The sequence below is a fragment of the Carcharodon carcharias genome, chromosome 7 (genome assembly GCF_017639515.1).
Source record: "Carcharodon carcharias isolate sCarCar2 chromosome 7, sCarCar2.pri, whole genome shotgun sequence".
NCBI classification, from domain to species: domain Eukaryota; kingdom Metazoa; phylum Chordata; class Chondrichthyes; order Lamniformes; family Lamnidae; genus Carcharodon; species Carcharodon carcharias.
The window spans coordinates 123,425,970-123,452,127 of NC_054473.1; the positions used below are offsets into that span (position 1 = coordinate 123,425,970).

At 40.5% G+C, this 26,158-nt stretch overlaps 1 protein-coding gene across 1 annotated transcript in view; it reads left to right on the top strand.

Annotated features, from left to right (window-relative positions):
* Window positions 1-25,263, top strand: part of fa2h (fatty acid 2-hydroxylase) — a 118,234-nt gene extending 92,971 nt beyond the window's left edge. Inside the window, exons 3-7 of the mRNA XM_041190827.1 lie at window positions 960-1,102; window positions 16,280-16,386; window positions 17,082-17,254; window positions 20,900-21,152; window positions 22,572-25,263. Coding sequence (XP_041046761.1) covers window positions 960-1,102; window positions 16,280-16,386; window positions 17,082-17,254; window positions 20,900-21,152; window positions 22,572-22,651 — 756 coding nt within the window. The 3' untranslated portion in view covers window positions 22,652-25,263. The remainder of the gene's footprint in view (window positions 1-959; window positions 1,103-16,279; window positions 16,387-17,081; window positions 17,255-20,899; window positions 21,153-22,571) is intronic.
* Window positions 25,264-26,158: the final 895 nt, after the last annotated feature.

The window sequence follows — 26,158 nt, forward strand, 5'->3', positions numbered from 1 at the left end:
TATACTTTATTGAATAATCTGTACCTGCCATTCTTTGCACATGTTCATGAATCAACTATAGAGAATGACGCTAAGATAATATAGTTCAAGGAGTTCAAATGATTGTAACCTGAAATTAAAATCTAAGCATTTGTTCGGTGCAAGCTAAGGTTGAGAAGTGTTTCTTTTAAGTAAAACGCTTGTGAAAGTGATAGTAACTTTCCATTGTGAGCAGAGGATTAAAAATATTGTAAAAGCTTTATATAGTATTGAGTTGTAAAACATGACCTGAAAAAGCCAATCTTATCTCTGCTGTTTAGAATTTGTTGAGCCAATTAGAAAATGATGGGCCAGTGGGATTCATGAAGTTCATTAAGTCAGTTTTGGTTTAAGGCTAGGTATCCCAATAGTGCCTCCAAATTTGGTTGTCCTATTAGTGATACTTGCACACAAAGGTACTGGGCCCCTTCTCCAGCACCCCAAAATCCAGAAGGACCCAAAAACTTGCTACATTCGAAGCTAGTGAGCTGGGTAGCAATTTGAATAAAACCCTTTTATTTTTTTCCATGTATTATAAATACATACTAGGCCGAGGACCCAAAACCTGTAATGTCCCCAAATCCAGCACACATCCAGTCCTGACCTCCCCAGATACGGAGTCAGATACCTGTATTTGATTTAAACTTGATTTGTCAATCACTGGGTTAATTTATCGCTGGAGTGCTTGAATCGAAAGTGACCAAAGTTCATCAGTTTCACTTTTATTCTAGGGCATTGTTATATGTTTTGAATTCAATCACGTAAACTTTCCTATCAAAAATAGGAAGCAGAAATCGATTTTTAGTCAATAAGACAACAAGGCAGTGTTGACTTAAAATTGACTCCTGGCAGGATTAACCTTGATGCCAACTTGCTAATTTTTCATGTATAATGCTAGCAAAGTGTTAATACGGTGCATTTCTCTGATTCTAACCCTCTAGGATTTGGTAGACTGGAATAAACCACTGCTGTGGCAAGTTGGGCATTTGCGTGAGAATTATGATGAATGGGTACATCAACCAGTAGATCGACCCATCCGCCTCTTTTATTCTGATTTTGTAGAAGCCTGCTCAAAAACAGCCTGGTAAGGAACTGAAGTAGCTGTATGCCTCTATTTTATGAAATACTGTGTAATTTAACTGAAGAAGAGGTTTGGATATAGTTTTGGATGAAACCTTTTATTCCAGAAAACTGGATCAAAATAGAAAACTGGGAGTTACATTTTATATTTTGTGGGATGTGGGCGTCTCTGGCAAAGGGCATTTGTTGCCCATCCCTAGTTGCCCTTGAAGGTGGTAGTGAGTTGCCTTCTCAAATGGCTGCAGTCCATGTCATGTAGGTATACACACAGTTCTGATAGGGTGTTCCAAGATTTTTACCCAGTGACCGTGAAAGAGCAATAATTATAGCTTCAAGTCAGGATGGTGTGTGGCTTGGAGGGCAAGTTGCAGGTGTGGTGCTCCCATGTGTCCACTGCCCTTGTCCTTCTATGTGGTAGAGGACATGAGTTTGGAAAGTGTTGTCTAAGGAGGTTTATCAAGTAGCTTCAGTGCATCTAGTATGAGGTACACACTGCTGCCACTGTGCTTGTGACGGAGGGAGTTATATATTTAAGGTGGTGCCAATAAAGCAGGCTGCTTTTTCCTGGATGGGGAGTGTCGTGCTTCTTGATCATTGTTGGATCCTCGCTCATCCAGGCAAGTGAGTATTCCATCACACTCCTGACTTGTGCCTTGGTGGAGAGGCTGTGGGGTGACGGGAAGTGAGTTACTTGGTGCAGTATTCCTAGCCTCTGACCACCTGCTGTAGAGAGAGTATTTATGCACTGGTTCAGTTTCTAGTCAATGGTAATCCCCAGGATGATGTTGATGGGAGACTTGGCGATGGCAATGCCAGTGAATGTCGTGGGGAGATGGTTAGATTCAAGTTTGTTGAGATGGTCATTGCCTGGCACTTGTGTGATGCAAATATTACTTGTCACTTATCAGCCCAAGCCTGGATATTATCCAGGTCTTGCCAAATATGGACAAGGACTGTTTCAGTATCTGGCGATTGCGTGGTGTTCTGTACCATTTGTGATTTATCAGCGAACATCCCCCACTTCTGACCTTTATAGAGGAAAGGTATTGATGAAGCAACTGAAGATGGCTGGGCCCAAACATACATAATACCAGGATATTCTTCATTTGAACAGAATTACCTGGAAAAACTCAGCAGGTCTGGCAGCATCGGCGGAGAAGAAAAGAGTTGACGTTACTAGTCCTCATGACCCTTTGACAGAACTAGGTGAATCCAAGGAAGGGGTGAAATATAAGCTGGTTTAAGGTGGGGGGGTGGGTTGGGTGGGGGGAGAGAAGTGGAGTGGGGTGGTGTGGTTGTAGGGACAAACAAGCAGTGATAGAAGCAAATCATCAAAAGATGTCACAGACAACAGAACAAAAGAACACATAGGTGTCGAAGTTGGTGATATTATCTAAATGAACGTGCTAATTAAGAATGGATGGTAGGGCACTCAAGGTATAGCTCTAATGGGGGTGGGGGGAGCATAAAAGATTTAAAAATATTTAAAAATAATGGAAATAGGTGGGAAAAAGAAAAATCTATATAATTTATTGGAAAAAAACAAAAGGAAGGGGGAAGAAACAGAAAGGGGATGGGGATGGAGGAGGGAGGTCAAGACCTAAAGTTGTTAAATTCAATATTCAGTCCGGAAGGCTGTAAAGTGCCTAGTCGGAAGATGGGGTGTTGTTCCTCCACTTTGCGTTGGGCTTCACTGGAACAATGCAGCAAGCCAAGGACAGACATGTGGGCAAGAGAGCAGGGTGGAGTGTTGAAATGGCAAGCGACAAGGAGGTTTGGGTCATTCTTGCGAACAGACCGCAGGTGTTCTGCAAAGCGGTTGCCCAGTTTACGTTTGGTCTCTCCAATGTGGAGGAGACCGCATTGGGAGCAACGAATGCAGTAGACTAAGTTGGGGGAAATGCAAGTGAAATGTTGCTTCACTTGAAAAGAGTGTTTGGGCCCTTGGACGGTGAGGAGAGAGGAAGTGAAGGGACAGGTGTTACATCTTTTGCGTGGGCATGGGGTGCTGCTATAGGTGGGTGTTGAGGAGTAGGGGGTGATGGAGGAGTGGACCAGGGTGTCCCGGAGGGAACGATCCCTATGGAATGCCGATGTAATCAAGCCATTTCATCAAGCCATTGTTTCCAGGACTGTCACTGACCTCATCTCCTCTGGGGATCTTCCTCCCACAGCTTCCAACCTGATAGTTGTCCAACCTCGGACGGCCCGCTTCTACCTCCTACCCAAAGTCCACAAACAGAACTGTCCCGGTAGGCCGATCGTGTCAGCTTGCTCCTGCCCCACAGAACTCATTTCTCGTTATCTTGACTCCCTTCTCTCTCCCCTTGTCCAGTCCCTTCCCACCTACATCCGTGATTCCTCTAACACCTTACGTCACATCAACAATTTCCAGTTCCCTGGCCCCAACTGCTTCCTCTTCACCATGGACATCCAATCCCTCTACACCTCCATCCCCCACCAGGATGGTCTGAGGGCCCTTAGCTTCTTCCTCGAACAGAGGCCCAAACAATCCCCATCCACCACTACTCTCCGCCATCTGGCTGAACTTGTTCTCAGATTGAACAATTTCTCCTTTAACTCCTCTCACTTCCTCCAAATAAAAGGTGTGGTTATGGGTACCTGCATGGGCCCCAGCTATGCATGTCTCTTTATGGGGTACGTGGAACATTCCTTGTTCCAGTCCTACTCCGGCCCCTTTCCACAACTCTTTCTCCGGTACATCGATAATTACTTCGGTGCTGCTTCGTGCTCTCGTCGGGACTTGGAAAAATTTATTAATTTTGCTTCCAATCTCCACCCCTCCATCATTTTCACGTGGTCCATCCCTGACACTTACCTTCCTTGACCTCGCTGTCTCAATTGGTGATGGACTGTCCACCAATATCCATTATAAGCCTACCAACTCCCACAGTTACCTTGACTACAGCTCCTCACACCCCGCTTCCTGTAATGACACCATCCCATTCTCTCAGCTCCTTCGCCTCCGTTGCATCTGTTCTGATGATGCTACCTTCAAAAACAGTTCCTCTGACATGTGCTCCTTCTTCCTTAACCGAGGATTTCCACCCACGATCGTTGACAGGGCCCTCAACCGTATCTGGCCCATCTCCCGCGCATCCGCCCTCACGCCTTCTCCTCCCTCCCAGAAACATGATAGGGTCCCCCTTGTCCTCACTTATCACCCCACCAGCCTCCGCATTCAAAGGATCATCCTCCGCCATTTCCGCCAACTCCAGCATGATGCCACTACCAAACACATCTTCCCTTTACCCCCACTGTCGGCATTCCATAGGGATCGTTCCCTCGGGGACACCCTGGTCCACTCCTCCATCACCCCCTACTCCTCAACCCCCACCTATGGCACCTCCCCATGCCCACGTAAAAGATGCAACACCTGTCTCTTCACTTCCCCTCTCCTCACCGTCCAAGGGCCCAAACACTCCTTTCAAGTGAAGCAGCATTTCACTTGCATTTCCCCCAACTTAGTCTACTGCATTCGTTGCTCCCAATGCGGTCTCCTCTACATTGGAGAGACCAAACGTAAACTGGGCAACCGCTTTGCAGAACACCTGCGGTCTGTCCGCAAGAATGACCCAAACCTCCCTGTCGCTTGCCATTTCAACACTCCACCCTGCTCTCTTGCCCACATGTCTGTTCTTGGCTCGCTGCATTGTTCCAGTGAAGCCCAACGCAAAGTGGAGGAACAACACCTCATCTTCCGACTAGGCACTTTACAGCCTTCCGGACTGAATATTGAATTCAACAACGTTAGGTCTTGACCTCCCTCCTCCATCCCCATCCCCTTTCTGTTTCTTCCCCCTTCCTTTTGTTTTTTTCCAATAAATTATATAGATTTTTCTTTTTCCCACCTATTTCCATTATTTTTAAATATTTTTAAATCTTTTATGCTCCCCCCACCCCCATTAGAGCTATACCTTGAGTGCCCTACCATCCATTCTTAATTAGCACATTCATTTAGATAATATCACCAACTTCGACACCTATGTGTTCTTTTGTTCTGTTGTCTGTGACATCTTTTGATGATCTGCTTCTATCACTGCTTGTTTGTCCCTATAACTGCACCACCCCACTCCACTTCTCTCCCCCCACCCCCCAACCTTAAACCAGCTTATATTTCACCCCTTCCTTGGATTCACCTAGTTCTGTCGAAGGATCATGAGGACTCAAAACGTCAACTCTTTTCTTCTCCACCGATGCTGCCAGACCTGCTGAGTTTTTCCAGGTAATTCTGTTTTTGTTTTGGATTTCCAGCATCTGCAGTTTTTTGTTTTTAGTCTTTATTTGAAATTGCAATTTTCTCAAGACTAAATCCATTTCTGACTAAAGAATATTCCACTAATTCCCCATATGTAAAATCAAACAAGATTTATAGTACTTTGGGAAGCCACTCAGCCCATTTGGTCTGGGCTGAATCTTTGCTAGATTAATCCAAAAATAATCTCACTGCCCTGATCGCTCTGGGTAGCCCTGTATGTTCCACCACATCAAATGTGTACCAAATAGAGTAATCAAGGATGAAGTCCAATGGAATCATTGCTACTATTTTGCAGAAACGCTTTTCTCAAATGGAAAATTGCTACAGCATAAGCTTTTGATTATTGAGTGCCCTGATTTTGAGTGCTCTAAAACCAGGCCATGTAGCCCACTATTTTCTCATGATTAGCCATCAGTGCGTGCATCTGATGTAAGTGCTAAGAAATGAATCTGGGATTTTTGGAATTGGCTTTTTGAGCAGAAACCAGAATGTTATGGAAGTTATTATAGCTATCTAATATTTTATGTCTCTTCTATTTTTGCCCCTCACCCTGTTGATTGGCCTGTGGGTAACAATGATGGATGCGTGTGTAAATTATAATCAAAATCAGGAATGGTTAAATTTATTGAAACATTGCATGTATTGTTATACATTTGAGAATTTCATTTTAAGTGATCATTGGATTCTTCATAATATTAATTCAACTGATTACCATTCACTTTTCTACTAGTTCCAATTGCATACTGCAAAAGCATTTAATAGTACTTTGAAGCTGTTGTGGAAAGTGCCCAAATATGGTTTATACAGGCTAATGAAAGGCTGTGGGTGAGCTCCTTGAAGTCAGATCTATTGGATTATCATATAGAAAGACTTTGCAAAATTTCACATTTATGGTAGCTATATCTATTTATGAAATTCCCAGCAATAGAATCATACTTGTGAGCTCTAAATATAGGCAACAGTTGGCTGTACGAAGTGGCACCTCACAATAACATTTTGATAATTGTGACCCGAGATAAATGAGCCATGTTTGTTGGCTCGCAAATAAACTGATTGAAGGATGCTTTATTCAATCTTCCATTGACTTCCATAGGGCTCCCAAAATATTTCATAGGGGAGTGTACATTTTGCATCTGCCAAAGTCGGTAATGAATCTATTGCATGGGGGCCAAAAACTATACTACCAAGTTACCATTTTGATCTTCCCTTACTACATAAAATACCAGTTTTCCCCATTAGGATATATCCCAGATTGACATGTTCCCATTAATCTGAATACTTAAAGTATTATGTTCTTAATTTTCTCACATTCAAACGCAGTGCAATTGTTTTTAATATAAGGCAGTCTGTAGCATGCTCCTGCAATTTTAAAAGCATGTTTCTTCATAAAGGAAATGTCACATTTGGACTGCAGTGTACTGTGATGGAAGGTAATATCTGTTAACTAATATAAAATTTGTTCTAGTACAAAGTCTGATTTTAAAGGGTCATAAACCATAATGAGTTCTGTGCCAATCACTGATTTTTTAAAATGGTGTGCACTGGAGGTGAGTCATGATATTCTATATAGTGTGGGCCTACTGTCTGTTACTCATTGCCCAAATCATGAAGTTGGGTAAATGACCTATTTTACACACAACTCCTTAATAGATTCATTTTTTTTTTAAATCCAGGAGCATGCGAACATACATATGGATTAGGAGCAGAATTAGGCCAATCAGCCCCTCGAGCCTGCACTGCTGTTCAGTAAGATCATGGCTGATCTGATTGTGGCCTCAACTCCACATTCCGCCTACCCCCATTAACCTTTGACTCCCTTGTTAGTCAAGAATCTATTTACCTCTGCCTTAAAAATATTCATTGACCCTGTCTCCAATGGTCTCTAAGGAAGAGAATTCCAAAGATTCACAATCCTCAGAAAAAAATTATCCTCACCTCTGTCTTAAATGGGAGTCCACTTGTTTTTAAACTGGGTCCCCTAGTTCTAGTCTCTCCCACAAGGGAAAACATCCTTTCAGCATCCACCTTGTCAAGTACCCTCAGGATCTTGCATGTTTCAATAAGATCACCTCTCAACCTTCTAAACTCCAATGGATACAGACCAATCCTGCCCAACCTTTCCTTGTAAAATAACGCCCCCATCCCAGATAAATCTTCCCTGAACTAATTAGAACTATACAAAATTTATGGCACAGAAAGAGACCATTCAGCCCATTATATCAGCGCTGGCCAGAAGAGAGAATTTTTAACCCTATTTTCCAGCACCTGGCCTGTAGCCTTTCAGGTTACTGCATTTCAGATACACGAAAAAAAATCCAGGTACGTTTTAAATGAGTAGAGTGTTTCGGCCTCATCCACCAATTTAGGCAGTGAATTCCAGATGTCCACCACCCTCTGGGTGAAAAAGTGTTTCCTCATATCCCCTGTAATCCTTCTACCAATCACCTTAAATCTATGCCCCTAGTATTTGACCCCTCAGCTAGGGGAAACAGGTCTTTCCTGTCTACCCTATCTAGGCCCATCATAATTTTATATACCTCAGTTAGGTCACCACTCAGCCTCTTCTGTTCTAAGGAAAATATCCCTAGCCTATTCAACCTTTCTGCATAGCTGCAATTTTCAGCCTGGCAACTTTCTTGTAAATCTCCCCTGTACTCCCTCCAGAGCAATTATGTCCTTCCTCTAACATGGTGAGCAGAACAGTGCAATTCCAGCTGTGGTTTAACCAATGTTTTATACAGTTCCATCATTAAATCCCAGCTTTTGTATTCAATACTTTGTTCAACAAAGGAAAGCGTTCCATATGCTTTCTTTACCACCACCTCCATCTTATCCATGACCTATGGACATGCACTCCAAGGTCTTTCACTTCCTCAACCCCTCTCAATATCCTCCTGTTTATTGATTATTCCCTTGCTTTGTTTGCCCTCCCCAAATGCATTACCTCACACCTTTATGGATTGAATTCCATTTGCCACTTTTCTATCCACTCGACTAAACAATTGGTATCATTCTGGAGTCGATAGTTACCCTCTTCACTATCAACTACACCAATTTTTGTGTTGTCTGCAAATTTCCCAATCATACCTCCCACATTTATGTCCAAATCATTTAATATGTACAACAAACAGCAAGGGCCCCAACACTGAGCCCTGTGGAACACCACTGGAAACCACTTTACATTCGCAAAAACACCCATCGACCATTCCCTTTTTTTCATGTTGCTGAGTCAATTTTGAACCAACCCACCACCTTCCCTTGTATCCCATGGGATCTCACTTTTCTGATCAGTCTGCCATGTTGGACCTTGTCAAATGCCTTACTAAAACCCATGTAGACAACATCCACTGCACTGTGCTCATCAATGCTCCTTATTACTTCCTAAGTTCTGTCAACTTAGCAAGACATGACCTCCACTAACAAAACCATGCTGACTATCCCTATCAATCTGTGTCTTCCTAAGTAACAGTTTATCCTATCTCTCATAATTAACTCCAATAACTTGCCCACCACGGAAGTCAGACTGACCGGAATATAATTTCCTGGCCTATCCCTCACGCCCTTTTTAAATAATGGTACAACATTTGCGGACCTCCAATCGTCTGGTACCTTACCTGTGCCTAGTGAGGATTGGAAAATGATCAGAGCATCCCTGGCTTCCTTTAACAGCCTAGGATACATACCATCTGACCCTGATGATTTATCCACCTTCGAGGATTTCAGTGCCTCCAGCACATCCTTTCTCATTATACTTATTGTATCTAATATTTCACATTCCTCTTTAACTAGAATGTCTGTCTGCATCATCCCTCTCCTTATTGAAGATGGAGACAAAGTACTCATTAGGAACCCTGCCCACACCTTCAGCAACAATGGACAAGTTATCATGTACACCTCTGATGGGCCCTAATCTTTCATTAGTTATTCTCCTGCTCTTAATGTACTGGTGAAACATCTTTGGGTTTTCTTTGATTTTACCTGCCAACATTTTTCGTATCTACTCTTTGCTTTCCTAATTTCCTTTTTTACTTCACCCCTGTACTTCCTATACTCCTAGGCTTTCTACAGTAATAAGCATTTTGTGACTGTCATAAGCTTTCTTTTTCTGTTTTATCCGGAAACATACAGGGTAAGATAACCAGGTGGCTCTACATTTGGCAGTACCACCCTTTTTCTTTGAGGGGACGTGTCTACACTCTGTCTGTAGAATCTCACTTTTGAATGCCTTCAACGGATTTGACACTGCTTTTCTTCTAGTAGTTGTATTCAGTTCACTTTCGCCAGTTCACCTTTCAGTTTTATAAAATTTGTCGTCTTCCAATTTAGAACTTTCACTCCTGTCCTATCCTTGTCCTTTTCCATAATGGTGCTAAATCTAACTGTATTATGGTTGCTATCTCCAAAATGGTCCCTCACTGCTACTTCATCCACTTGCCAAGCTTCATTTCCTAAGACTAAATCTAGAATTGTGCCCCCTCTCGTTGGGCTTGTTACTTGCTGGCTGAAAAGATTCTCTTGAATGCAGTTCAAGAATTTTCTGCCTTTCACACTCTTTGTAATCCAATTGATATTGGGGTAGCTGAAATCCCTAACTATTACTGTCCAATTTTTTTGCAGTCAGAAATTTGCCTACATATTTGCTCTTGTAACTCCCTTCCATTAGTTGGGGGTCCAAAGTACACTCCTAGCAGTGTGGCTGTCACTTTCTTATTTCTGAGCTTAACCCATACAGCCTCATTTGATGTTTCATTTAGTATATCATCCCTCCTCAGAACTGTAATTGATTCTTTAACTAATAATGCTACAGCCCCTCCATTTTTATCCCCCTCCCTATCCTGTCTGAAAACTCTATATCCAGGGATGTTGAGCTGCAATTTTTTGCCCTGCCGTAAGCCAAGTTATAGTGATGATATCATGCTGCCATGTGTCTATCTATGCCCTCAACTCATCAGCTTTATTTGCTACATTTACATATACACCTTTTTAGCACTACCAAATTCCTGTACTGTACACTTTTTTAAAATCTGTGCTGCTGCTGTCTTTCAGAGTCACTCACTAATTCTCCAACTCCCATTCTGACTTTGCCCTCAGATTCCTATCCCCCTGCCTATCTAGTTTAGCACCCCCTGCCCCCCCGCAAACAAACGGCACTAGCAAGTCTCCCTGCGAGGATATTCGCCCCAATCCGGTGTAGACTGTCCAGCTTGAACAGATCCCACCTTCCCCAGAACCAGTCCCAATGCCTCAAATCAGATGGCCTCCCTTCTACATCAGCTTTCCAGCAATGTGCACTCAATTCTCCTATTTTTACACTTACTTGCATGTGGGACTGGGAGTAATCCTGAGATACTGCTTTAGAGGTCCTGCTTTTCAATCTCCTTTCTATCTCCCTGACATCTGCTTTCAGGACCTCATCCCATTCCCACCATAAGTCTTCGGTACCAACGTGGGCCGTGACCTCTGGCTGATCAACCTCCCCCCATAAGAATGCTCTGCAGCCGCTCCGTGACATCCTTGACTCTGATGCCAGGGAGGCAACATACCATCCTGGAATCACGTCTTTGGCTGCAGAAACACTTGTCTGTTCCTGTAACTAATGAATCACCTTTCGTTACTGCTCTTCCTCCCATCCTTTAGTGCAGAGCCACCCGTAGTGCTACAAACTTGGCTCTGACTGCACTCCTCTGAGGAACCAATGCCCTCACCAATATCCAAAATGGAAAACCGATTGGTGAGCAGGATCCCAGGGCACTCTTCACTACCTGCCTGGCTCTCTTGGACTGCCTGTCGGTGACCCATTCCCTTTCTGCCTCCATACTCCTAAGCTGTGGTGTGACCACATCTCTGAATGTGCTATCCACATAGATTTCAGCCTCGCGGATGCGCCACAGTGATTCCAGCTGCCACTCAAGCTCCGAAGCCTGGAGCGCAAGGTTCTGCTGCTGATGACACTTGCTGTATGTGTGGTTGCCTAGGACACTGGTAGTGTCCATGGCTTCCCACACATCACAAGGACACACATTCCACATTACTGAACTGTCCTGCCATGGCTTCAATTTACTTCCTTTCTGTTAACTTTATTTTACTTTGGTTTAGGTAAACAACTTTATTCTATCTGACGTTGACTTGACTTTACTTTTCTCTTGCTTGTGTTTCTTAAATCTAAATAGCTACTTATTTTAAAAAGAATAATTTTTTTTCTTTTTTTCAGCTACTTGAAGACCCTCCCAACAGCAGTTTCTCACCAACCACTAAACTTATTTTTCCTATGATGTCACTCTCGGACATTTTTAAACTCAGCCTCTTGCTCAGCTTTTCAACTCATGGGGCAGAATTGTGCCTGTGGGCAGGCAGCTGATCGCCACCGCCGAAACAGGCCCCGCCGCCATTTTAAGTGGGCGGGCTAATTAAGCCCCACCCAGCGGGCCACCTGACAGGAAGCGCAATTGTCAGAAGCAGCAGAACCTTGAGCTCCAAGCTTCGGAGCGCACATCTCCCTGAGACTAAGTGCTGCCTCAAGGAGAGCACTGAAAGTTTTTGGAAGCTTAAAAATAGAAAAATAAAAAAATCTTTAACACGTCCCCCTCATGTGACAATGTCTCACAAGATGGGGCATGTTAATAAATATCACAGAAACTTTAATAAAGTTTTTAAAAACAGACATGAAACCTCATCCAGAGTGGATGAGGTTTCATGTTTTTTCAGAAGCCCGCTGGGGCTCCTGGCCTGCCCGCCAACCTTAAAGTTGGACGGGCAGGGCCTTTAATTGTTTTAACTATCCTGTCAATGGCCTCAGCTGGCCATTGACAGGTCGCCAGGCAGACAGCTGATCTCGCTGTGCCCCCGCCTTCCTGAAAATTTAAATGGGGCAGGATGACGTCAGGGGTTCCCCCCGACGTCATCCCGCGTCATTTTCGCGTCGGCGAGCGAGCCCCACTCCCAGCTCGCCGACGGAAATATTCTGCTCCTGGTCTCCTAGAGGCTGAGAAAGAACAAGAAAAGAACATCTCCCTCCCCTCCTCACTGAACTCCCTTACTTACCAAACTCTCAGTAATTCCAGTCTGTACCAGTTGCACTCGGTCAAATGCATTTATACCTTTCCTTAAATAAGGAGACAAAAATGGAGCACAATACTCTAGATGTGGTCTCACCAACATCCTATACAACTGTAGCAAAAGTCCCTGCTTATTAATTTATCCTGTTTCGTGTTCCAGGACCCCAAGATCTCTCTGTGCTACAGTCTCTATTTAAATAATATGCTGCTTTTCTATTTTTCCTGCCAAAGTGGACATATTCACATTTTCCCGCACTATACTCCATCTGCCAATTTTTTGCCCACTGATATAAGGAATCTGCAAAGGACATAGGTTGTGTCCTCTCTACAACTTAGTTTCCTACCTATCTTTGTGTCAGTAGCAAATTTAGCAAACATACGTTCGGTCCCCTCATCCAAGTCATTCATATAAATTGTAAATATTTGCAACTCCAACACTGATCCCTGTGGCATTCCACTGGTCACATGTCACCAACCTGATAAAAGACCCATTTACCCAGAACAACAAAACCTCCTGACTAAATCTTAATTTCTTTTAACGTAGTGAATGTCAGCACTGTATTAAAGACTTCTTTCTTGCCTTCTCCTTCCAACCCCACCTGTTTGCAGTTCTAATTTATCTTGTTGAATCCCCAAAGAGAAGCAAATCTGACAATGGGCTTAATTATTGTGAAAAATAATTAGCCAAACGTGAATAAAACAAATGATCAACTAATAGTATTTACATGACTCAGTCTGTAGTGAATTCAACTTTTGATCCAAAGGAAACTAGCTTTTATTGTTATCAAAGGGGTTTCTCTGCATTCATGTGCAATACAGTTCCCAAGTGGTTAGGTTGTCATAAACATTTCATATAAACATATTTAACATTCAATTCCTGTTAAAGGAAATTAAAATTGACTTAAGCATGGCAATGTCACATACAAATGAATGTTCTGTCATCCAACAAGCCAAGAAGTATCAAATGTCATTCCTCCTTGAATGTTGCTGCCATGTGGGACAATCTTGATCAGGTGGTCTTCCTTGTTATCCTGAGTTACATCTTTGTTCTTTTCCACTCCTGTTGCTTGTATATATGGGCAAAGTGTTACTCACCCACCCCCCTGACCCATGGAGATTTTGTACTTCAATTCTATCATTGGGCAATTTGAGTTTTTTTTTTTGACTGTAGGTTGTTTTCTAAAGCTGTTGGTGTAACTTCTGCTGAGGAATGGTGTATTTTAGTGTTCTAAGTATCAGCCATGTTTTCTGGCAGATCATGTGAGTATCCTTCATTTGATTAAAATCTGTATTGGTTAACCAGGATCTTTCCTGCTGATCCAACACTTGTTTGCACCTTTTCATGATTTTCAGAAGCCTGGTCCAATCTCACCTGATGGACTCCTATCATGATGGGTTGGTTCCTTCAGACAGGATTGGCTTTGCTCAATCTCAAGTTCAACTTCCAAGAAGCCTTCCCCCAAATGTGGGTCAGGAAAATAGGGGACCAACTTTGGAACGCTATATTTTTTAAAAAAATAGTACTAAGTCAAAATGCACAGATTTGAGAAGAGATGGCTGAGTGTTCAGTCTTCAGTTATACAGCTGCTCAGCCCAGGAATGGTTTTTCTTTCCCCCTGGTGTTGTCAAGTATTGGATTTCAGAGGCAATAACATCAATCTTGGACCAATTATCAGTCTGATAAAGATCCTATCAAAGTATTTATTCGAGACTCTTCGGAGAAAAATCAGTCAATCTTCCCATTTAATTCAGTTCCCACAAATACAGGGTGTATTCACATTTCAAGGTCATTCTAGGCTCACGAGTTTATTTTCATCATGGTTTGATCTACTTTTGCTCATAAGGTCACATCTCATTTTTTCAAAATTGATTTTGATTCAAAAGAAACAAGTGGCCCAAATCTTGCTTCATACCATATGCTGCTTTTGTTTTTTTTAAAAAAAGGAAGTTCACTTTCTTGCACACACAGTTTTAGCAATTAAATAAACACATTACATTTCAAAAGTGCAATCAAGTATTTGTTGTATAAAGAAAGCTTCCCGTAAGCCTCTGGCTAAACAGATCATAATTGTTAACTTAATGCAGGAGCTACTGGAAAAAAAAATTGAGCCAATTCTTTAAGTCCTATGATTTTTGTCCCCAAAATGCAGAATGTTTGACATGATGCTTTCTGTACAGCAATAGCTTAGAGTAATTTGAGGTGATAAACGTTATGGCCCTGGTCTGGCAGCCTGAAGTTGGAAAGTGCAGTTGTGTTTTCTGGATGATTACCAGTCCTTGAAGGTAATGTGTGACAAAAGTGAAGCCATTCTTATCTAAGACATTGCATGTTATTGGCCTCTTCAGTTATATTACATAAAGGTTTGAAAACTCCCTTCACTCTCAATCATATGTACCAACTATCTTGATACAGTTTAGGTTTTAGTCTGTCTGTGCCTGATCTGGTAGGGGTCAAGCATGCCTTTCAGTTCAAATACAAATTAGTTATTAGCCAGATATGTAGCAGACATAGTTCAACATGACAAAGGAACCAGAAGAATATTATACATTGTAGAATCTTGTTTGGAAGAGAGTTAAGAGTCCATAACAAATATTTCAGAAAACTGCCAATGCTAATAAAAGCAATAGACCTAGAAACCTGAATTTTAAAAAAACAGTAAGTGTTTGATGCATAGCATCTCAGTCAACTTAAGAGTAGAGATCTGCTTATGATGTTCTAGGTGTCCATCATTCATAACAGCAGTTGACACAATGCTTAATTGTGGTAAAATGGCAATGAAGGTATCTGGCTGCATTAGTGGGGGACAGCACAAATCAAATGAAGTTGTATTGTTTCTGCACGAGACACTGGTCAGGTATTTGGAACTGTCTGCAATCCTGGCTCTGTGTAATGAGCAGAATAATATTTATCGCCTTGCGGGTACAGGGGTGAGCGGGTACATGGGTAAGCAGCGATCCTAATTCTGGTTATCTGGCATGTAAGCTGCGATGGAAGATTAAAAAAGCTGGGTTCAATTCCCTTAAGAGATTTCAAAAAGCTATTAATATTATGAAGGGAATTGACTGGCATTGATCAAGACTTTACAATTGATTCCAATATAAAGGTTGAGCTAGAAAGTCAGTAGCAAGGTGGTGAATTGGGCATAAACTTTCAAATCTACTGAAAGTTGTAAATGACTTAATGGTACCAGAAAGCTCAGCAGACAGTTGGGCCTGAAGAGGAAGAAAGGATTGTAAGTTATAGTGAGGCAGATAATGTAATCTATGCAAAAGATGGAGAATTTCTAGACCTAAAGGTCTCTTGTGTCCCTTGAGAATATCATGTTCTAAATCAAGTCAGTTGAGGAGTTTTAGACTATCGTTGTATGTTACAGAAATCCCAATGACATGATTGCATTTGTATGTGGTAGTTGGATGAATAAGGATAAGTTCCATTGCTACTTAAGAGGCATTCATTGTGGAGATTGAACAATATTCAAAGCTTCTGTGTTCTTATGTCACAACCTGGAGCTCGGTGATCAGTGCCCCTGCATTGCATTCCAACCTCCAGTCAAAGAATTATGGTATGATTCATGTTAGCCGTCATACATTATTAATGGAGAAAGCACCTGACCAAGGTAGCTCTTTTTGACTGGAATCTATTAAAGATACCATGTTCTTGGATATTATGCATGTCTTTGTGTGTGAAGGTTGACGTACATCCAGTAAAATGAGGGAGATGTGCCATGGGTAACCTAGCATGCCCCACACACAATACCATCTGTACTGGGTCCATTTCACTTACAGTTCAACACTAATTGCTTGCTAAAGATTGTTTTCATTCTGTGCTTGCGCTCTCTCTCTGCAGGTATATTGTACCATTGGTTTGGACTCCTATTGTGATTTTCTTTAGTTGGTACAGCTACACTGAGCTAGCCCAAGGCAACACTCGACTTTTCGCATCCATTGCAACAGGTATTCCAGCAGTTTCTGAATAGCAAGTAACCACAGTTGTGTAACACAGTTATGCTTAATGATGGTTGGTCAACTATTGATAGCTTTTCACCTTCCCCTTCAGAGGCAATTACTAATGAAGCAACATAGATCCTAAAATTATGTTTGGTAGGCTGCGGGCATTTACAAATCTAAATCGTGCATTGCTATCTTCCCACAGAAAAGAAGTGCAGATATTTATGCTGAAGCCTTGGAGAATTTGCTGTGCATGAGGCATAGTGCTAAAATTGAATGATTCTCAGCAAGGAGGGAAAAGTTCCAAGGACGAATGAATTGATGCACATCTATTTGTGCACTTTATCTAATTACAAAGCAGTGTTGGCAGCTGCCCGCCAATTTCTCTTGACCAAGAATTGGTGCTGCAGGATTGAGGGGGGTGGGGGGGGGGGGGGGTGTGTTGCGGTGGACGGTGGAAAGAGGAGAAGAGCAAAGTGAAAATGTCCTCCATGTACATTTTCATTACTGATATAAGGAAACACAGCAGGAACTTGCAGCATTCCAAAGTTTCTAATCTTTAATTAAACTTTAATAGAATATCAATTATAGAGTAATCTAGTCCTGCTTAATGTGGGTACTTTGAATATGGAAGAGTGCAACAGTGACTGAAAACTGTAAGATGAAGAATAACGATTCATTAATGGTTTCTCTTTCTGTAGAATACTTCATTCCCGTCCACAAGTACTGCTTCCCCTTTTTATTCTTACTCGGAATGTTTCTCTGGTCCCTGGTTGAGTATCTGATCCATCGATACCTTTTCCATATGAAACCGCCAGCCAGCAATTACTATCTCATCACTCTTCACTTCATGCTTCATGGGCAGCACCACAAGGTGAATGGATAGACTCTTTCATGACTTGAAGTTATAAGTAAGGCTGCTACAGTTTGATTTTCATAATGAAATTCCGATTCTAATTCTTAAGTCATTTTTTGAATTGTAAATTTGACATTGCATCTTAAATCTTTTCCTTAGTAAATGCACAGGTAGTTTATAAATCTCCCTTTCGTTGCTGAAATGGCTCATGACATCTTGTTCACATTGCTGTAGTAATAGGGCGCTTCACTCATCTCTGTTTCATAAGGTGCAGTTTTTTCGTAATTAACAAATCACGATCCCTAACTAGCATTTTGCCTTTCAGATCACTTGGTGACACATGTGACGAGTCCATCCTTGCAGTTTGTATGCTATATACTCTCTGACTCTGAAATCTACTTAAACTGGTTGTCAAAATATAGAGCTTGGGAGGAAGCAGCAATTCTCCTGCATTACCATTGTGACAATTCTAAGGAGGGTGCATGTTTCACATAGCTCGTGGTATCCCAATTTTTCTATTGTAAATAGTGTCAAATTAAATTGTACAGTTTCTTTTTATTCGGTATGTTTTATATGAAACCACAAATTAAGCAGTCTTCAAATATTTTCCCATAATTAGAGGTGCACAAAATAGCCAGCATGCTTCTGTCCTTTCTGCTCTGAAGTGTATCTACATGTTTTTAAAGTATTCACTGTAGAGTCTCTTGAGTAGGTTTGCCAAATCTGAAGAAATTTGATGCATTTCAAGAGAGCAGCCCTACTTATAAGCTTAATAGTAGTCCTGTGATATATTGCATCTGGTGCAGTGATATGGTTAATTGTAGTATTGTGCACTTTTTTTTACTGTAATGGAAAGATTTTTTTGTCCATGTACACTTAATGTTTTGACTAATGGCTAACATTTAAGTAATTGTGAAAGAATGTTGTCAAATAAAAGCAAACTTCAATGTATATTTAACATTCTAGCAACTCTCTTAAATGGTTTTGCATGCCATTGTGATCAGATGGTTTCTACCATTGTATTTGGTCTCATTTTGAACAGCATCCTCAAATTCCTTGTCTCCGGTCACAAGTAGTCCTGAATACTGTGCATACAAGAGTATTGACTTCTCAAATTGTCAAAATCCTTTAAAGTTGTTGAAAGCTCATTATAGTTTCGAGCTGATACTTTTGAAAGCTATCAGCCAGGGGTTCTCGTCTGAACCTTGACTGCCTACTTCAGTGCTGTCACAGGCAGCTTTATTCCACTCCATACCTGCTGCTAGCCTTGACATTTGTGTAAATGGCATTTCCTGCATACAGGGTTTTCATAACCATACTATTTGAGATGGGATCATGATCAAAGTGTCATCTGCTATTTTTACTCCATCATTCTACTGTTGTCATTTATTCTCCCACATCCTAATAAAACTATCACGTCTTTGTGACTAGAGGACAATGAACAAGCACCTGGTTCAAAATTCTGAAACGCGGAGATCTCACTCCAGGGATGTGATTTATTCTCCAATCAGCAGTTACATTTCTGTTTCCTTTTCTAGACTCCTGTGTTCATATTTTAAGGCTTCCTAAGTCTTTTGGCACATGGTTTGCTGTTATGTCTAAGAATTTTAACTTTTGTTGATTGAATACAATTTGTGATTTCAAACCTGATGGCCATTATACACCTATCCCAGTTTTTGTTTCGATTGAAATCAAAGGATATGAAAACCGTGAGCAACATAGTCTAATATCACCCATTTTATACTATTTTATACTATCAGCAGCAGTTAAAATGACTCTCTTTAATTGTGAGAAGCCCTAAACAGTGTCATACTTAATAAAAGCGAAATACTGCAATGCTGGAGATCTGAAATAGAGTGCTGTGAAAAACTCAGCAGGCCTGGCAGCATCTGTGGAAAGAGAAATAGTTAACATTTTGATTCCAATATGACTCCTCTTCCAAAGAAAAGAGTCATATTGGACTCAATGTTAACTCTGTTTCTCTCTCCACAGATGCTGCCAAACCTACTGAGTTTTTAACAGCACTTTTGTCATACTTAATCAGTTCCAGCATCATTGGTGGTGCATCAGTCCCTCTGCTCCCCAGTGTTATGGTTTGTGAGGCCTATTGAAATTTGCATTCATTGTGTTTGAGTTTAATTTCAGATTGTCAGGTTGGTGAGCTTTTAACACCTTATGGTAGAACCATCATACTTTGTATTTGGAGAGGGTTACAATTGGCCATGTGAAATTATTGGATAAAATATATTTGAGACAAGAAGTTTCCATGCACCATTTTTCTGAGATTCCATGGCAATTCAATGCTTAGACTTGATGCTCATTAATGGAAGAAAGACCCAAATAAAGCATGGCCATTATCTGCTTTATTTGGTAAAAGTTTAAGTGATCCTATGGGCAAACCAGAATAAACAACTTGGTTACAAGCTAGTTTCACAAGAATATGCAAGTTCATTCCACTCGAGTAGATTCCTTTATACTCTGTCGTAATCTCTGCCATGTGACGATGAATCCTTGACGTTGAGTATAACATACAATCAGAATTAACCTGTAATTTCCCTACCCACCTAAAGTATTGATCATATTTTGAAGTAGTGCCAAAGCTGTGTGGAGAAATTCTTTCTTTAGAAAATCTTCCTCATTCTATCTGCAGTGTTTTGAGAATGTTATCAACAATTGTAGCAAGTTATTTCCTTGCTGTTTAATCAGAACTTGCACTGCAATTCACAGCGGGAGACTGTGAGCAGGGTATCTGCAGTATGGGACTGGTGATGATCACATGGTTCTGTTTTTGTGTGAGATACTGAAACAGGCATTGGGTCAAAGTGATTTCTGCCTTCCAAAGCTAAGTGGATCAATATTAAACTCAAGGGGAAATTACTTTGTCCTGAAAGTTGTGGCATAAAAACGTGTAGAGAATTTCAGTAGGAATTGTTCCTACCATCAAACAATTTGTTTTTATTTAAATGTGAAAGTTGGAAATAGAAATCACTAAATTAATGATCCACTGTTTTGGACTTAGACTTACACCATGCTCTGTTACCGTGGTGTACAATACATCACAGATAGCACTTGTGCACCGTACTGTGGCCCGGACATTTTAGATAGTTGATGACCAGATTGACCAAAATTTTTTGTTTTTAAAAACTGGGGTTCTCTCGCACACTCTCTCTCTCTCTCTCTCTCTCTCTCTCTCTCTCTCTCATAAGCTTCTTTCTGTAATGTAAAGAAGCTTTTATTTACTTGTCTGATCAAAAATTTCCACCATCCCAATCTGTAGTTTTGAGAGTGGGATACTATCCTAGAAAGAAAAAAAAAACTTTCGTGTATCAAGGATTTCACTATTTTGCAAATTTCTTTCCTTTTTCTTTACACCACCTACCCCCCACCCCCTGCAACCAAACTCCAATTATAGCTCAAAGTAAATATTACAACCCAGGTTTTGAATTCTAGTAAGTCCTTCCTCCTGCCCTTTTTAAAGAAACTTGCATGTTTGACTTGCTCTTGATGCTGAAAACTATCTGTGCAGTTATATTACTCTTAACTTAACAACATACAAATTAGTGCTGCAAGTTGAAAGTTAAAAGGTTTATATTCCATGAATTTTGTGCATCTAAGGAAACTTGCCGTGTAAAGATTTAAATGTATTCTCTCTCCTCTCTGCAGTCTCCATTTGATGGTTCACGTTTGGTCTTCCCGCCTGTTCCAGCATCACTCGTTGTAGTGTTATTTTTTGCTGCTTTCCACTTGCTTGCTCCAGGAGCAGTTGGCATGTCTATCTTTGTTGGAGGTCTATGTGGCTATGTTGTCTATGATATGATACATTATTATCTACATTATGGATCACCAAAGAAGGGCAGCTACCTCTATGGACTTAAAGCATACCATGTTAAACATCATTTTGAACACCAAAGATTAGGTATATACAATTAGTTTTTGGCTTGTTTATATTTAATATTGGAAACAGCTGAATTAACAAATTATCGCATGGTTCTTTTGCCCCCCATTTGTGCCTAACTAATCAATTGTTTGTCTGCTGCTTGCAGGAATATGAGGAAAGCCCAAGCTGAGTAGTTTATTTGCCCTTAAAAGTACAAAATTTATTTTAAACTGTGCACATCTGTTTGTAGGTTGAAGCTGCACTCGAAATTTGAACCTATAATTCATGCTAGTATTTTCATGCAGTACTTGAAGGAACTATGTATTCTGAAGAGACAGTGGCCTGTTCTGATGGTTCAAATAGGCATCAACAGTACTGTCGGCATAAGTTGAGGAGCTGGGAGTTCCTCCCAGATGTTCTGGACAATATTTTCCCACCCAACACCCCTCAAAGTTTGCTGTCAGTTTGTGAGGTACAAGTGAATGCTGATAGTATCTGGGCCACTGTGTTACATGTTGTGTAATGCAAATCCTTCCCATCAAATGGATGGCAGTGCTGGAAAATGCTACCCATTTGTACTTTTGGAAGTCAATGTTCATACCCACTGTCAATATTAGGTAAAGCAGACTTCAGAGTAAAAGCTGCTTGTGTTCTGCTATGGCAGTGCTGCATCTTCCCAATTTTAGGTGATCTCGTACTATATTACCTAGATTTATATGAATTCAATGTTGCAGTTGAAAATCCCACGAAAGGTGTCGTTTATGGGAGGCCCTACTCTCCCAAATTATCAAACGGTTTCTAAGCTTGATATTCCTGGGTTGCTTTTGGTGTCTTGCTGTCCAGCAATTTTTTTATTTTGAGGGTTTTATTTTCAATAGCGACCAAAAAACTGGGCTCCCTATCCTGATCTTGTGCACTTATCTTTTTGAATATCTCATTAAATTATCCTGCCTTTTCCCTGGAGGGTGAGGGTTTATTTTGGCAAGCATTTCCAAGATGCTGAGAACATGTGCAGTGATTTTTCAAACCATGCCAACTACAGGTGGCCAATATTCATGTGTCAACTTGGACATTGAATGGCTGCAAGTTACTTGAGTTGGGGGTAGGGGCAGAAGCAGGGAAGAGATGCATACCATGGCCAAACCTGATCAAGTTGTGATTTTCTAAAAGGCATGTGTACTTTTTATTGTGGGAGATGATGGGGTGGTCACAGGAAAAGTAATCGAGGGTAGGAATCCCAGCTTTTCCGTCATCATAAAGTCCAGGGAAACACTGTAAATGATGATCCCAGCAAAGATGAACATAGACCAGGAACTTAGCCTGGAACCTTCCAGTCATTAAGACTGACTGCCATTCTTCATTTGTGTTTGTCACATATTCCATTAAAGTTTAACTTGGAATTTATTAAGTATAATGCAATTTCTAACCTGTAGCATTTATTTCTCCCCTCCCATTTAGGATTTGGGATTACTAGCCGGTTTTGGGACTACCCATTCCATACTGTAATTCCAGAAGAAACATTCGAGAAGAATCACTGATGTCTACAATTGGTCTCCAAATCCACACTGATAATGCCTTGTCAATCAGCCAGCCACTTGAGCATCTCCTATCCAGATATACTCCTACATATGGCCAGGCCCAAGTCTACATGTAGGATTCCTTCTACACTTGGAGAAGGCGAAAGAGCTTCTCTGCTTTCTGAATTGTCCAAATATAGTATCCCAATGTTTTCTAACAAAAGTGCCTGATCTCTGGGAGCTGTTGCCTGTTGATCAATATTTATTAATTGTTAAGTGTATATTTTTTTGGATCTTGATATCTATAAATCTTATCAAAGCGGTTGTGTATTGTAGGAAGTATTAACACTAAAGTTTGGGTTTTTGAATTTTATGCAGTTTTTGGTTATTAAGAAAGAATATTTGGGGGAAAAAAAGGGAAATAAAGCTGCACAATTTAACTTATCATTCAGGTTTTACTTGTATTGTTAATTTCCATGTTAGCAGATGTGAGGAACAATGAAACCCTCATTCCAAAGTTTTTAGCTTTCTTTTCTTTATAACTTACCACTTTAATTTCAGGCAAATATCTGTACTTTCAGATCCAATTAAAGCTTTGTCTTCACAAAAATCTTTCCTTTAATGTAGGGTATAGTTTGGTATTTTTTAATGTTAAGTATCCTGCTATTCCGTTCCAAGTAATGTGGTTTCCAAACTGGCTGCTGTTCCGTAAAACCTTGGAAGTTCAGGTTATAATGTGACATTGCTTTACATACTTCCAACTAGGTTCTAGTCAAATCCCTCCAGCACCTAAACTGCATCTGCCAATCATTCTGCATTTAATTCTCATCTTTAAATATCAGACACTTGTGTACCCCATCATGCTTTTTGAAAGGGCAACTGCTTTATATTCACCAGTGTTTAATATAAATATGGGCTGTAATGAGAACTTGCCCCTTTCTCCACCTTTTAAGGAAATTAAAAATGCATTGGTACAAAACCTTAAACAAACTGGAATGAAACTTTTTGAGGAGCTGGTATTGTGATTTTTGATTCTGCTTGTCTTGTGGGTAAGGGGTTTGTGTTGCACTATTATAAAGTTGGTGGTCTTACCTGTCAATTCACAGAACAATGTAGGCAGTTGGAAGTTCATAACCAGCCGAAGAAAACATGGAACGTTTTTAGCAATGAAGGTTGGAGGGAAAATGGAGGTTATGGGTGCTGGAAGCAATATCTGTTTAGTATCTAGTCTGTTACTATCATGTACTAAAAGAATTTTAGATTCTTGGTGCGGGATGTTGTTGGACAGACCCCCACCCCCAAACCGATCCCAGCCCCAAACTCTGGCTTTAATGAAGCTTGTTCCTCTTAACGTTAGAAACTTGTATGCTTTGGGTACTGACTATATTATGAATATAACCTTGGGCTGACTAGTTCCACTACTTTCTGGGACAGTATGCTGGCTTAACTATGCAGTTAAAGAAATTTCATTTTTACTGTTTTGAAACATTTGTGAATGCTTAAGAGAGTCTATATAAGCTGAAATGTAATTTGTAAATAAAGGTCTGTATATTTTGAAAGCAGTTTTTTTTGTCCAAATTCTCTTCCCAAGCAATATGTTTGTTTTTAATTCCTTCTGACTAGCATTCTAATAATGCCACAGTTCTTTTTGACCTAATTCCAGAATCAGAAATGCTGTAACTGTTTTCAAGCCTTACCCAGCTGTGAATAAACCCTGGTCAATCATCACAATTGCTGGGATATGCCTGTCGATCAAAATGCATTGTGTGTGTGTGTGTGTGTGTGTGTGTGTGTGTGTGTGTGCATATACACACACACACACCAAAGCTTTGAAGTATATAAGGCATTAATTTTATACTGCACCTATACATCAATTTATTGTGTACATTTTTGTGCACCAGTGGTTTTTAGTTTAGAAACTAAGTTCTTTGAGTTAATTCTTAGAACCATTGGCACATTTAAATAATTAAAAAAACCTAAATGATCTGTTCAAACTCTAATCAGGCTGTTAGGTATGGCAGCTATCTAATTTACTTTGCAAAATAAGTGTCAGCTATGGTGGACCAGTGCCTGCTGTTAATTGCTTGCTGTAACATTAAGCTGTAGTTTGATTACCATCACTGACAAAGCTAAAATATGAAACACAAATTAATTGCCAGATTCCTTGAAGGAAAAATTAAACTGAAGGATTAGCAATCTAAAACCAATCAATCCATCTCTCTTCCTGTTACGTAATGCTCTTATCGCAATTCTGATCTTGGGAATAAAATTGTTCCTCACATGTAGATTGTCATGTAAAACAGAATCTAAAATGTAGAGGTGCAATTGGGCATTACTGAAATGTGTACTAGACCTGGTGTGTTGTGGATATATGTGAGCTTTTACAAGCAATTATGAACTCGGTAACCGAGGGATGTGGTAAAACTGTCTCACTCAAATGCTACTGTTGGGGTTCTGTGAAACTACGTTAAAATTGCAGAGTGGAATGTACCCCATGTATAGCATTGCTCCAGCAAATCCAAATGTAGAATCCTGTGAAATGTTAATGAATTTATATCTGCAGCATTGTATCAAATTGCTTTTTATGATTGACTTGAGTGTTAATAAATTTCTAGTTTACAAAATGAGCTAAATTGAGGCCTATAAAGAGTTTTGTTGCAGAATGCTGACTTGTGACTATAAAACCAATTAATCTACCATGCACTGAGTTGTCAGACTGCAATTCATTTCCATTTAGCTGTTTAATAAATTTGTCATTTGGAGCAGTATTAACAATTAGAAACTTTATAGCCAAGTGCCTCCAGTTTTGAGATCTATTTGTTCAACTTCCAAGTTGGAAGACAAAACTGCTCTCTTGGAGATTAATGTGTCCTGCTTTAATCTACGGGTGAGTATTAAATGTTGTCTTTTTTTTCTTTTTCCCCAGACCGTTCCCGCAAAAAGTGGATGGGGAAATTTGATGACAATCATGCTTGAAAATTGAATTTTATATCTATGGAAAACTAATTGAATGACAGGAGTTTAGTGGCCTTGAGCACTCTGCTTCATGTCACAATACAGGAGGGCTTAGGTTTTGTTCCCCCCTATGTTAATGCTTCCTTGTTGGGCATCATGCTGAAGAACCATTTGAGGTGGCAATTGTTTATTGGATTGGGAGCTGAGATTACAAAACCCTTCAAGGAGAAAGCAATGAGTAGAATGTACAAAGAGTGGACAATGATTAAACCTGGCAAAAGACTAATTTTCCACTTTCACAAATCTCACCTATGAAAGTAAACCAAGCTGACTGCTGCTAGTAGCCAATGTAGAGCTAATGAAAAGCAGTTTGTTTACTAAAATGGAAACTTTTTACTTGGCATCAGCTTTAAAACTGCTGCCACAGTTCATGTTTGAGCCTTGCCCGTGCCACCTGGAATGTGAACTCATCATGACCAGGAACTGACTAAACTGACTGTCGATAGTGATTGCTAAATTGTAGAGACAGCTCCTAAAATTTGGTATCTGACCACGGGGCTAGAAAATGTATTT